Source organism: Mus caroli, unplaced genomic scaffold (genome assembly GCF_978045245.1).
Source record: "Mus caroli unplaced genomic scaffold, Mus_caroli_1 scaffold_13, whole genome shotgun sequence".
Taxonomy (NCBI): Eukaryota; Metazoa; Chordata; class Mammalia; order Rodentia; family Muridae; genus Mus; species Mus caroli.
In genome coordinates, this window is record NW_028227268.1 from 63,904,562 (window position 1) to 63,918,811 (window position 14,250).

Sequence of the window (14,250 nt, forward strand, 5' to 3'; positions counted from 1 at the left end):
CCCTTCTTTTTATCTGTCTGGATTCTGGCCAAAAGCCTAATAAACACATTTCTCCGGAGACTCTGAGCTTTCTGTTTCTGTGACCCTCATTTAAATGCAAAAGGCATGACTGTTCTCCAAGCAGCTGTAGGAATGTGTTGCTTACCTACTGACTTTCTATTCCTGTCAGGGTTTCTGTTGCTATGACAAAATAGTATGACCAAAAAACAAGCTGGGGAGGAAAGGGGTTATTGGGCTTACACTTCCACATTGTTATTCATCATTCAAGGAAGTGGGGGGGGGATCAAACAGGGACAGGAGCTGAGGCAGAGGCCATGGACGGGAGGGGAGGGGAGGGGAGGGGAGGGGAGGGATGATGCTTAATGGCTTTGCTCCGAAGCATGGTTTGTTCAGCCTGCTTTCTTATAGAATCCAGGACAAGCAGCCCAGGGATGGCCCCACTCACAATGGGCCTGGCCCTCCTCCATCAATCACCAATTAAGAAAATGCCATACAGACTTGCCTAAAGCCAGATCTTATGGAGGCATTTTCTTAATTGCGGTTCCTTCCTCTCAGATGACTTTAGCCTGTGTCAAGTTGACATAAAAGAGCTATGCAACACATCTACTTTCTTTGTAGGTTTTTCTCTCAACTGTTAATTTTCTTCTCCCCTTCCCACAAGATAGGACTTATTTTTGTATCCCTGACTGTCTTGATACTAGCTCTGTAGACTAGCCAGGGCTTACAGAGACCTGCCTGCCTCTGCCCAGCCAATGCTGGTGTTAAAGGCATGTGCCACTTTCAAGCTCCAAGTCCATTTCGAAATTCTTTTGCTAATAAGACTAAGAACACACAAAAGGAACTCCAGTTTCCCTGGTAGCAATATGATCCAGTATGCCTCAAAGACCCAAGAACAGGGACTCAAAGAGACATCCGTGTAGTCGTTTTCATAGCAACACTTTTCCTGGCTCCAAGAATCGGAGACCTCCCAAGTACCCACTGCCAGCTCAGCGCATAAGGGAAAGGTAGGCATTGCCGTAATAAAATACAATTCTTTTTTGTTGTTGTTGTTGTTTTTCGAGACAGGGTTTCTCTGTATAGCCCTGGCTGTCCTGGAACTCTGTAGACCAGGCTGGCCTCGAACTCAGAAATCCACCTGCCTCTGCCTCCCAAGTACTGGGATTAAAGGTGTGTGCCACCACGCCCAGCTATAAAATACAATTCTTAAAAAGGGAAGGGAATTCTGATACGTGCTATACTGAGGATGGGTGCTCCATGAAGAGAGCCAGGTGCAAGAGGACAGGCACTGGTCCTCGGAGGCTTCCAACCCCAAGGGCAGAAAGCCAACTGTGGGCACCAGTGGCTGAGTGTGTGTTCTGGGAGGAGTCAACGTTCTGGAGTTGGATGATAGGGAGATGAAAAGTTCTGGAGTTGGATGATAGTGAGGGCTGCGCAGCCGTTTGAACAATGCCGATCTAAATGCACTAAAAGTGGTCTCGCTGGCTGGCTTTCATCAACTTGCCACAAGCCTAGAGATATCTGGGAAGATTCAGAAAACGCCTCCATAAGCTTGGCCTCTAAACAGGTCTCAGTTTATATCACATCAGTGACTGATGTGAGAGGGCCCAGCTCACCATGGAAAGGTGCTCCTGGATCGTATCAAAAAGCAGGCTGAACAAGTCATCAGAAGCCGGCCGATAAGAGCCTTCTTCCAGGGCTTCTGCTTCAGTTCCTGCCCTGAGTTCTCTCCGTAAGTGGGTGTGACCTGAGAGTTTTCAAATGAAGTGAACCCCTTTTCTTCCCAAGTTGCTTCTGGTCATGTTTAGTATAGCAATAACAAAGTAACAGTGATGAAGATAATACATTTTATACTGTTCGTATTTAACCATGAACAAGGAAATGCCTAACTTTTTTCCTCCTTTTTTTCTGGGCAGTACTGGGGATGGGAACCATGGCTTCCTGCCTGTTAGGAAATGCTCTACCACTGAGCTATCTATCTCCAGCTTTTTATTCGGAGACAGGATTTTAAGTTGCACAGGCAGGTCCTGAACACGCATTCTCCTGCCTCTGCCCCCCGAGAGGCTGATTGGGATTGCACACCAGGACCGACGTAAGATGGCAAATTTCTTGTTTACGTATTTACCACGACCACAACCGGTTTGACCAGGAGCCAACTAAGGAAAGGGTCACCGGGTGGCTCTAGCCTCGGTGTTTATCTGGGCTTGCGCACCCATCCACTGGCTGAGGTCCCGCCCACTTTCCCCCCCACGCACGCGCGTCGCCCGCCGCCGCCGCCCGGGGCCGCTGTGGTGCCCGCCTTCACTTAGCGCCCAAGATGGCAGTGGTGGCGCTGCTTCGGGGCGCGGCTGCGGGGCGCAGAAGCCCAGCTTGGCACTGGCGGCTGAGCGGGACCGCGAGTTACTGCCTAGCCCGTGGCTCCGGCCTTCTTGGCAGCAACCCCGCGGACGCTGTGGCCTGGACTTGCTTCCGGCTGGACGGGCGCGCCTTAGTGCGCGTGCGCGGCCCGGACGCTGCACCCTTCCTGTTGGGACTATCGACCAATGAGCTGCCGCTTTCGGGGCCTCCGACCGGCGCGGCTCAGCCCTCTGCTCGTGCGGCGTATGCCCATTTCCTGAATGTGCAGGGACGCACGCTCTATGACGTCATTCTGTATGGGTGAGCTTGGGCGGGGCAGCAGGGCGGGGCAGTAGGGTCGTTAGAGTGCTGAGGGAGCAGGCCTCCAGAATCCCAGGAAGGATGTCCAGGATAAGATTTCTAGGGAATACTGGCTAGACACCCTTGGGAAGAGGCATAATTAGATGATTCTGGAAATGACTTTCTGAGGACAATCTAGACTTAGGGAAGGGGTCACCTAGAGGCGGATGTCCCATGGAAGGCATCCAGGTTGCGCTAGTTACTTGCACAGAGCGTTGTGCCTGGGACCCCAACCAGTCAAGTCAGAGGCTTCTGGAGTTATTATTTTCAAGATGGGTGCTTCAGCTTTGTCCCTCCCTCCTCACTTCTTAGAAAGATTTCACTGATCCGTGGGACTTTATTCAAAAAGCCACTCTCTGCACAGCCTCTCTCTCCACAGTGACAGATTGTCCCAGTGTTCTGAGAATCCAGTTTTCCCCTTATTTCTGGTTCCTCTTTGCAGTGCCAGCTGTTTGCCTGTATGGTCTCATCATCTATACAGCAGACCTGACTGTGATTGTAAATAGTGTTTGCTAGCCAGTCTGGGCAGGGCCTGCGTCTATAGCATTGAGTCTTCAGTTGCTCACCTTTATAGGATCTAAGTCCTGAAGTCTCAGCATTGTCTAGTAGGCATGTGAAGACCCGCCCTCCCTATCCTGGGCTGTCCCTTGACTCCTACCGAAGTCCAGGCCTGGCTGCCTGTCTCAGCTACCTGGTGTCTTTCCAAGTTGGGTTTTGGTGAGCCTCTTCAGTAGCCCCTAGATGCTCATTGGGAGTATATGGGGAATCCTCCTATCTGGAGAATAGTTCCTGAACCCCTGAGGGTGGCCATTCCAGGATGAGAGTGGTGGATGAGAATTGACAGCCATGGCATCACTATCCAGTAGTTGTCTGCATTCTGTGGGGGGAAATCTGGAGTGCCTGTCTCCAGGTGCTGAAAGGCCACAGTGACGTGCTTCCTAGAGATCCTTTTCCCACATTACTTCGCTTAGTGAATCTCTGAATCTAGAACTGTGTAAGCAAATGACAACCCATGGGCCAGACCCACTGTGACGCTTTGGCATATAGAGTTCTGTGTGAACCCTGGGATGGTGTCTTCCAGGCAGTGTTAGGGCTGTGGTGACTCAGGGCCTTAAGCCTAAGCCGGTCACTCTTGCGCGCGCCCAACTGGCCAGGAAGAACGACACTGCAACAGGATCCTTCTGCACACGTTTATTGGGAGAGCTTGATTGTAGAGGCAAAGAGAGAGAGACCCCAAGCCCAGAACTGGTGCTGCTTATATAGGCCTAGGAGAGGCGTTCTCTCTCATCTGATTGGTTAACTTGTCTCTCATCTGATTGGTTAACTTGTCTCTCATTTGATTGGTTAACTTTGGTTAATTCTCAAAACCTCATCTTGGCAAAAGAACCTTTACTGCCTATGTATGTGTGGTGGCCAGCAGTAGCCAACTGCCACTCTGCAACAGCCACTCTGTAACTGCCACTCTGTAACTTCCACTCTGTAACTGCCACTCTGTAACTGCCACTCTGTAACTGCCACTCTGTAACTGCCACTCTGAAACGGCTTCCCACAGGTCACTGCCCTTTGTAGAAAACATGCATGGACTCCATACTGGAGCCTTGGATCTGCCTGTGTTTCCAGGTCTCCATCATCTCTCCATGTTACCAATAGGCAGCTGGAGTTGATTCAAGCGCTAGTCTTTGGTGGCTTCCATTCCTCATGGTGATTGGCAGTGGTTGCCAGTATAGAAGCAGTTACCCTCTCGTGTTAAAGACCCTAAGCGTCTTCAGCCTTGGTCCTGCATGTGTTTACAGGTCTTGTGGACCTAGTATAGGGATTCCTCTACTCTTGGCAGCAGCCAGTGTTACAGCTCTTGTATGGCCTACGGAAGTTGAGATTCCTTAGCTGTTGATACCAGCTGTTGCCACTGCTCTTCTACACAGGGTCTCAGACCCTTGGCTCTGAAGGTTTGATTGGCAGCTCCCTCGACTCTTCAGTGACTTGGGCCTGCAGTTTCTCTTCTCTGGCTCTTTGCAATCGTTTCTCCTTCTTCAGTCTCAGCTTGCTGTCGCTCTCTGTCTGCCATCTTTCTTCTTGCCCAGGCTGTTATTGAACTGCTCAGCTGTCGCTTCAGCTGTCAGACAGCTGGCAGGCTTGCCTTCCCTGCAGCTTTGGCTTGTCAACTGCTCACCTGCTGCTGCCACCACTGCAGTTCCATCGCCTCTGCTGACCTCTGCTGTCTCTGCTGCTTCTTTCTCTGTTACCAGCCCAGCCCACACTACAGAAAGCAAGAAAAGAAAATGGAGAGAAGCCTTTTCTCGGGCCTGCTGCTCCCACACTGGGGCAAAGCTCAGGAAAGTCTCCCCACAACCTCACTAAGTGAGCCTTCACAGCCTGTTTGTATAGCCCCAGAAAGGATATTTGGACCAATCACAGGCTTGCCTGTCGGCAACCTTCGTAATGACTGAGGATTGTGTTTTGGACAGCCATAACGCTGCATCTTTAGCAATAGTTACAGCAGACCCTCTTCTAGGCTACCGGGGAGATGCTGTCCATTTGGCCAAACTGAAAGTGGTTGCAAGATCATCTAGAATTCAATGAGACCTATAATGGCAAAATGTCTGATAAAAACCGTTTTAAACAACCCTGGTGGGATCTGTGCTGTTTAGTAGGGCCCTCTGCTGCATGGAAGTGCTGCTGTGGGGTCATCTGACTCTCTGTTTGACAGTCCTTTTGCTGCCTGTCTCCAACACCTGCCAACTAGTGAATCACCCATCCCCAACATCTTTGCTTATTCATAAGAAAATAAACATCAGGGCTGCATGGAATGTTAAATAAGTGATAGGACCTAGAACTATCTAGGAAACCAATCTTTAGGCCTGCCTGTGACAGAGGTTCTAGGTTTAGATAGCTGAGGTGACAAGACTTGTCCTGAGTGTGGGTGGCACCTTCCCATGGCCTGGGATCTGGCAGAGCGAAAAGGAGAAAGTAAGCTGAGCTCCAGCATCCCCCCCCCCCGTTTCCTGATGCAGATGCAGGGTGATCGGCAGCCTCAAATTCCTGCCCCCCCCCAACCCCCGCCATAATGTACTGTGCCCTCTAACTGATTTCCAACAAACCGTTCATTATGGCTTCTTTCGGAACTTGGTTACAGAGTGAGAAAAGGGACTCCTACAAATACTAATGGGGTTTGGTTGTTTTGCAAGGATCTTGTGCAGCCCAGTTTGATCTTGAGTTCCATATGTAGCAACCCTGATGCTCTACTCTCATTCCTGAAGCACTGGATTGTAGGTGTCTGCCACCATGGCTCAGCTACTAGTGGTAAAACAGAAAAAGAAAAGCCTCCAGATGTTTACTGTGCTCCATACTGTTTTCACCTTGGGGATAGGTGAGTCCCTCTCATCTGCTTCATGTATTTCTTTCTTTCTTTCTTTCTTTCTTTCTTTCTTTCTTTCTTTCTTTCTTTCTTTCTTTCTTTCTTTCTTTCTTTCTTTCTTTCTTTCTCTCCTAAGGCTTTCTTATCTGCTTTGTCCCTTAATTATCTAGGCTTTTGGATTCAGTAATTTTCCTACCCATAAGCTTAGCTTTGTCTTCACCGTGGAGCCAGAGAGGCTATGAGGTCCTGTTCCGGGCAGGACTGTAGACAGGAGCTCGACTGAGAACTGCCTTTGTCCAGCCTCAGTCTTTGTCTGGGTAGTGTGCCCCCTTGGTCTGTCTGCTTTACTCTGGTGTGGAGGACTTGATCCAGTCTCATCTCTCCAATTCCTACAGAGCATCAGGCCTTTGTTACATCTGCCTGTGCACAGGTTAGCTCGGGTCTCTGTGATCTCAGGCTACTACTGTGTCCCAGACATCCTGTGATTGGCACTGAGGAACAGGGAGGTCAGAGGAGGAGACTGAGGCAGGTGCCTGGGCATTCAGTCACCTTCACAGGGCCTGTTTCCCAAGTGGTAACTAGTGGTAACTCTTGGTCTGACTGGGTCCATCTGTGGCCATTAGGGAGTTGTGGCACCTCCTGGTGTATTCAGCCAGTCCTTGACAGGATGTGTGGTACCCAGGCCTTACCACCTACTTCTCCCTTACCCCCACAGCCTCTGAGAAACTGGGGCTCTGCCCTCTGTCCTCTCCCAATCCAGTGGGGTGAGATTCTTCATCATAGAGTCTAGGTGGTAGGAGGCTGGGTCTGCATCAGCTGTTGTAGGGCCACTGGGTTCAGCAGCTACTCAGAACAGTGCCCTGTCACAGCTGTCACAGCTCTTCTGTCCATGGCAGCTGGGGGCCGCCTGCCTTGCCACACAGCCATAGTGTGTGTGGTTCTGTCTCCATGTGAGTTATGCAGGTACAGCCCTCTGTGGATCTGGGTGAACTTGCCACACATAGGTCTCATTAGTACGTTTTATAAGCTCAGCCCTATGTGGATAGACACTGTTGTCTGGTGTTGGTTCCCATAGTGCACTTAGCTGCCTGTGCGGACATTCCTCTGGATGTGTCTTGTATGGCTGAGAGCATGGCTCTATGTACCTGTCTGCTTTGTGAGAAGATCAAGGTTTGCCTGCCCCTAATGTGGCAGAGCAGACCCATACATCCGAGGTTATGGCTCCGTACGTCTCCATTTGTGTGTGTAGGCAACTCAAGAAGCACAGTCTCATGTCATTGTGGGTATGGCTTTTAGTCTGCCATGAGCCAGCAACGGCTATAGCTCACAGACCACACACTGGAGGGGCAGCCCCATGTGGCCCACGGTACTTTTCTCTCTGTGTTTTGTTCTTCACAAGCTTGGTAAGATGGCAGTGGGTAGGAACTTCTGCCAGCTCTATGCCATGCCTATCTCCTGCAGACTCCCGGAGTGTACGGAGGGGGCACCAAACTTTCTCCTGGAGTGTGACAGCTCCGTGCTGGGCGCCCTACAGAAGCACCTCTCCATGTACAAGATCCGGCGGAAGGTTACCGTGGAGCCACGTCCGGAGCTCCACGTGTGGGCTGTGCTACCCTGTGTCCCCCAAACCTCTGAGACTGCACCTCTAGAAGAGAGGCTAGAAGGCACCACCATGCTTATCCGTGACCCCCGGACTGCACGTATGGGGTGGCGGCTTCTCACCCAGGATGATGGCCTAGCCCTGGTGCCCAGGGGACAGCTTGGGGATCTCCAAGATTATCACAAGTACCGGTACCAGCAAGGTATGAGTAGGGACAGCTATGCCAGGCTGGGGTTGGGGAGGGGTGGGGAGGTTCATGGGGGCAGGTGGACTCCAGAATGGGCAGAGGGGTTGGTAGAGCTGGCCTGCAGGGCTGAGCTTTATAAACTGCAGGCCCGTTCTTCTCTCTGGACACAGCTATGCTCATTCTCTTGGTTTTTGAATCCCACAGGCATCCCCGAGGGAGTCTGTGATCTTCCCCCAGGGATGGCCCTCCCCCTGGAGTCCAACCTGGTCTTCATGAATGGTGTGAGCTTCACCAAGGGCTGCTACATTGGGCAGGAGCTGACAGCCCGGACCCACCATACAGGTGTCATCCGCAAGCGCCTCTTCCCAGTGAAGCTTGAAGGCCCCCTGCCTGCAAGTGGCATCAGCCCTGGCGCCGTAGTGACGGTGACTGCCACAGGCCAGGCAGCGGGCAAGTTCAGGGCTGGCCAGGGACACGTGGGACTGGCTTTGCTGCGGTCAGAGACAATCAAGGGTCCTCTCCACATCAAGACCTCCGAGAGCCAGCTGGTGACTGTGACTGCCGTGGTGCCGGACTGGTGGCCCACAGCTGCCAAGTAGCTTGGATGCTCTGGAGCCCCACTGGCCTTAGAGTTTCCAGATGCCTTTGAGCCTCTGCCCAAGGTCTTCTAGTCTCTGTGCTGCGCCTGTTGGGCATGAGTTCCTCCTCCCGTGGTGGTCTTTTGGAACACATCCTCTAGGAAAGTTCCGCGTGTTCCAGGCTACAGGTCGGCTGGGCTTCCTACAGAGAGCCTACTCGTATGGGCTGTCTTCTCTGACTGAGAGCAGAGTGACCACCTGATGTTGGGAGAGAGAGGGGTCTGAGCTCCCATTTGGACCAGATTCGGAACAAGATTTGAGACAGTCCATATGCCAGGTCTATAAGCCTATGTTGACATAGGCCCGTGTCAGGCGCCAGGTCCCTAACCTTGTTTCCCCTTGGAGGAAGGGACTCTGTGTGCCTGCAGAGTTGCTGGGCCAGGCTTCGTGTTCTCTTGAAACTCATCTCAGGGCAGAGATTGTATAGGTTGTGTGCAGGGTCGGGAGGTTGGATCCCTTGGGTTGAGAGGTGTGTTCTGTGAGCCACAGGGACTACATGCCTACTGTCCCAAGAGCTCTTTTCACTCCTCAAAGTGAGCTGCTGTCTTTTCATGTTCCCCTGGAAGCTCTAGGAGGGGTGGAGCCCAGGGCTCAGGTCCATCTGGGAGGGGCTTCTGCTCGGCTAACTGTTTTGCTGGCTTGGGCTATCACTATGCTTTTAGAAGGGAGTTACTTGCTGGCCACTGGTGGGGTGCATACCTCCCTCTGAACCACTTTTTCTAACCTTTGTAATGTGAACTGAGGGTCTCGCCACAAAGCCCAAGGGCTAGTAAAGTGTGGTCTGCAAACAGCCCTTTCAGACCTCTTGTTTCATTTGGGTCAGGTTTGCTAGAACAGACCGTGGGACAGCTGTCCCCGGAGACCAAGATGGAAGCATCCCACTGTTATAGCCCTGGCTGGTCTTGAACTTGAAGTTCTCCTGCCTCAGCTTTGTGATTGATAGGCAAGCCCCAGTGGGCTCACACGATACACCTATGTCTCTCTCTCTCAGGAGATGTATTTTGTTTTTATGTCTTTTTTTTTTCAAGTTTATTAATTTGTTACTTTATAATGAATTCATTGAGATTAATAAAAGGAACAATAGCACAGGTTGTGTATGTAATTGTCCAAAAATATTTATTGTGTACCTATTAAGTATTTGTTCAGAAAAAGAAAAATGATATAACTTGCAAAGGACTACATAAAAAGATGTCTAACTTTGCTTATTGCTTTAATAAGTGCAAATTAAAGCAGCAGGATATTTTTATTTTGCCTATCAGATTGGCAATGATTAAAAGGAATTACAAAATATGGCTTTGGCAAGATTTGTGGGAAACAGATATTCACACACTAGTGATTGGGCTATAAATTGGCATAACTTCTTTGAAGGTCAATTTGGCAAAAGGTCAGTATCCATGAAAATACTTTTTTTTAAAATTATTTAAAAATTTTTTTTTATTACGTATTTTCCTCAATTACACTTCCAATGCTATCCCTCCCCACTTCCCTACCCCCCCCCCCACTCCCATTTTTTTGCCCTGGCGTTCCCCTGTGCTGGGGCATATAAAGTTTGCATGACCAATGGGCCTCTCTTTCCAGTGATGGCCGACTAGGCCATCTTTTGATACATATGCAGCTAGAGTCAAGAGCTCTAGGGTACTGGTTAGTTCATATTGTTGTTCCACCTACAGGGTTGCAGATCTCTTTAGCTCCTTGGATATTTTCTCTAGCTCCTCCATTGGGGGCCCTGTGATCCATCCAATAGCTGACTGTGAGCATCCACTTCTGTGTTTGCTAGGCCCCGGCCTAGTCTCACAAGAGACAGCTATATCAGGGTCCTTTCAGCAAACGCTTGCTAGTGTATGCAATGGTGTCATCGTTTGGAGGCTAATTATGGGATGGATCCCTGGTGTTTTTATGTCTTTATGTGTGTTTATGGATGAATGTCTGGGTGCCTAGAGAGGACAAAAGGAGGGTATCATATACCCTGGAGTTGGAGTTACTGGTGACTCTGAGTTGCTGAACATGCGTGTGATGGGAACTGAACTTGTATCCCCTGCAAGAGCAGCAGTATTCTTTGTTTGTTTGTTTGTTTGTTTGTTTGAGGTAGGATTTTTCTGTGTAGCCCTGGCTATCCTGGAACTCACTCTGTAGAACAGGCTGGCCTCGAACTCACATAGGTCTGCCTGCCTCTGCCTTCCAAGTACTGAGGTTAAAGCAAGTGTCACCACTATGTCTGGCTAGATCCAATAGGTTTATTTCAGCAGAGTTCTATGGTCCATACTAGGCTGGCAGGAAGTGGGGAGGCCGCTGAGCCTAGGCACAGGCAATGGGTGCTCAGGGTTCGGGGGTGGGGAGGTGGGGACATCTCTGAAACTGTTTTCTACAGTGCCCCCAAGGTAAATCCACAGAGGCCTGGGGTGTGGGCAGCCTGGCAGTCATTCTGGAGCCAGGGACAGTGAGGACTTCTAAGAACTGTGACTTTGGAGGCTACTTAGGCTAGGGCTCTAGGTGCTCTCTGAACTGAGGTGCTGTTTGCAGCAGCTTAGAAGTAGGCACGGTGGGGGGCGGGGGGAAGGGGTTGGGAGTGCCCTCCTTCTTCAGCAAGATGTACTGGGGCACCCTGAGTGACCTCCTCTCTATGGTACTGAGTGGGTGGACAGTGCTGGGGACAGGGACCTGGCAGAGACAACCTGAAGGATGGATTACCCTGGCTGGCGATTTCAGGGGGTTCATGGCAGTGGGAGTGTGGCTGAGCCCCTCACATGGTAAGGCGCCAGGAAGCAGAGAAAGGGCATCCAAAGGCAGGTACATCCCTCAAGCTGAAGGACAGACTTCACATTCCACAGGTTCCACTGCCTTCCAAGCAGCAGCAGCTGCTGGGGACCACAGTGAGGTCAAAGGTGAGTTCGTGGAGGACGGTTCACATCCAAAGCACAATACTTGGAGCACACACATAGGCCGTGCAGGTCCTAGCATGGCGGACAGACCCAGCTGTCCTGCTCGGATGGTTGCCTGGCCTGGCCTATGACAGCCTTGTCTCCGTGGCTGTTTTGCCTCTGCCTGCCTGTCCACTCAGGAGCAATACTGCGGTTGTGTTGGATGTTGGGGTTCCAGCTGTGCTCTGGAAGGCTGTGACTGATGGGCTCCTGCCCGCCCCACCTGGCAGCCTTTTAGATTGGCAGAGGAACCTCTAAGGATTCCAGGCAGCTTGCTTTAGGGTTGCAGTCATGTGACTGGCTTTTGCCCTCTCAAACCTGATGGGGGAGTGCCCACACAGAGGTTGGTGCTTCTGGGCCTGCTTCACATACGTTCTAGCCTTCAGAAGGAGGGCAGAAAGGTCCAAGGCAGGCCCGTTGGGTAAGGAAAGGACAAGTCCGAAAAGAGGCAGGATGCTGCTTTGGGCAGAAGACCCGCCTTGTGAGTCACCCATTGCCTGCTGTTGGGCTCTTCCAGTGTTGGGGGCTTGAACAGATCCACAGTTGCAATGATGTGTCTCCACAGTTTAGAACAGCACCGCACATTAAAATCGCCAGTGGGTGGAGCCAGTGGGCACTTGGCTGATCTTCAGGGACCTCAGGGCCATTCTTAGTGATGTAGGCATGTGTTGGTATTCACATTCTCACAGGGCTCTGTGTAGACCCCAGTATGGACACTTGAAAACCCTTAACTGCTTTTCAGTGTGTTTTGTAAACAGTACAAAGCTTTGAAAAATAAACCAATCAAGGGGGGAAAGGGTGTAGATCTTATTTTGGAGTTGTTTGTTTGTTTTTTAAAACTACCTCTAGTGCCATGCGTGGTGGCACACGCCTTTAATCCCAGCACTCGGGAGGCAGAGGCAGGCGGATTTCTGAGTTCGAGGCCAGCCTGGTCTACAAAGTGAGTTCCAGGACAGCCAAGGCTACACAGAGAAACCCTGTCTCAAAAAAAAAAAAAAAAAAAAAACAACCAAAAAAACCCCCAAAACACAACAACAACAACAACAACAGCAAAACAACAACAACAACAAAAAACAAACAAAAAAACCAACCTACCTCTAAACCAGGTTTTAGGGAATGCATTTCTAGGATACAGGGTCTCAAAGCCTTTAACACCACGACCTGTCTTGGTCTCTGTTGAGGTGGTAGGTCAGGAGTGACCTTGGGAAAGGCCCCTAGAACCTATGAGTCCAGAAGGCAGGAGGAAACGGGTAAATTTGCCTCTGCCGGGGTCAGAGTGAGGGGCACAGGTGATTTAAGTGATGTTGGTGGGCCAAGCTCACCTGTAGGGGTGACTCCCGATCACTGGGCACCTGGCTCTCCAGGAAGAGGTTGAAGTCTGCTTGTCAAAGGGGTGGGGGCAGGCTCTGAGCTAAAGCCAGCAACACTAGGAGCAGACTAGCTTGGGGAGAGCAGGCTCGTCCTTGTCAGGGGAGTTTCATGCGCCAGACAGAACCTCACAGTATACTGGGGACACTCTACATGTGCTCACCAGAATCCTATGAGAACGGGCCAGCAGAAAGACAGACCCACACATTTTAAGACAGAGTAACAAGGCACATCGTATAAGGTATATATGCGGAATATATTAGGTAAAGGATTTATATTTGAGTAAGCGGGAGAGGGACTAGTGATTAGCTGAGGCCGGAGGGAGGAGAGAGATGGGTTGACAGGCACAAGGTCACAGCAGCTGGGGCAAACATTCTCTTCTAGTACGTGGAAGGGTACAGTGAGCAGACAGTGACGCTGGCCACATCATTCAAAATAGCTGGAGGAGCGTGCCGCATGTCCTCATTACACAGGAATGACAACTGTGTGATGGCGTCACCCAACCACCTTGAGTTGATCATGGAACAGCGTATACAATGCTCCAGCTGTCACACTGAGCTCTGAAAGACCTGGTAACTGACTGGCTGCTGGGTTAAAAGTTAGGTTTGAGAAGGGGTGGGGGTGGGGGGAGGCTGCTAAACAGATCAAGCACAATTGTAAAAAGACAAGTTCTAAGGTGAAAGTGGGACAGATGTGCCAAGCACAGGCCTGTGATTCTGGCGTGTGGGGCAGGCAGGGGGATGAGGATTCAAGGCCAGCACAAGGGCTATGTAGACCTTGACTGACTGGAAAAATTGCTCCCCCGGAAGGAAGTCTGTGGGATGTGTTTTCTGGAGAATTGGGAGCTGGGAATCACTGAGCCTCAAGAATGATTGTCCTGGGGCAGGAGAGATGGCTCAGCGGGTAAGAGCACTGACTGTTCTTCCAGAGGTCCTGGGTTCAATTCCCAGCAACCACATGGTGGCTCACAACCATCTGTAAAGGGATATGATGGCCTCTTCTAGTGTGTCTGAAGACAGCTACAGTGTACTCACATACATAAAATATACTTACATACATAAAATAAATAAACAAATCTTTAAAAAATAAGATTATCCTGGAATGTGGAGAAGACAGGAGAGTGTGAGCTAGGATAAGGGACAGGAACTCAGTGTAATACAGACAGCATACAGTGACTTAAGGGTAATTCCAGAAGGACAGGAGGGAGAACACGGTCTCTGTAATGTAATGTAAATTATATTGGTAAATTGTCACGTGCTAGTGGAGTTTGTTGAAAGTGGGTTCTGGGAGTCAGGAGGGTCTCCTTATCCTAGACTAGTATTTATTTATTTATTTATTTATTTATTTATTTATTTATTATGAGTACACTGTCGCTGTCTTCACACACACCAGAAGAGGGCAGTAGATCTCATTACAGATGGTTGTGAGCCACTTTGTGGTTGCTGGGATTTGAACTCAAGACTTCAGGAAGAGCAGTCAGCCCCTTCCAG

At 50.4% G+C, this 14,250-nt stretch overlaps 1 protein-coding gene across 2 annotated transcripts; it reads left to right on the forward strand.

The window, feature by feature from the left end:
- Nucleotides 1–2,249: 2,249 nt before the first annotated feature.
- On the forward strand, nt 2,250–9,264 carry Iba57 (iron-sulfur cluster assembly factor IBA57). 2 transcript variants are annotated; one of them, XM_021176817.3, is made up of 3 exons: nt 2,250–2,655; nt 7,511–7,851; nt 8,041–9,264. In XM_021176817.3, exons 1-3 carry the CDS (start codon nt 2,315–2,317, stop codon nt 8,433–8,435), a joined length of 1,077 nt encoding a protein of 358 aa, XP_021032476.1. In that variant the 5' UTR covers nt 2,250–2,314; the 3' UTR covers nt 8,436–9,264. The 2 variants fall into 2 exon arrangements, with proteins under 2 accessions (XP_021032476.1, XP_021032477.1); XM_021176818.3 differs by lacking the exon at nt 2,250–2,655 and adding an exon at nt 5,810–6,061.
- The last annotated feature ends 4,986 nt before the right edge of the window (nt 9,265–14,250 follow it).

Bases quoted from the DNA above. Each gene is read 5' to 3' on its own strand.
- Iba57 (XM_021176817.3), top strand. From the start codon at position 2,315: ATGGCAGTGGTGGCGCTGCTTCGGGGCGCGGCTGCGGGGCGCAGAAGC. The intron at 2,656-7,510 runs GTGAGCTTGGGC...TATCTCCTGCAG, and splicing joins TATGACGTCATTCTGTATGG to ACTCCCGGAGTGTACGGAGG. The intron at 7,852-8,040 runs GTATGAGTAGGG...TGAATCCCACAG, and splicing joins CAAGTACCGGTACCAGCAAG to GCATCCCCGAGGGAGTCTGT.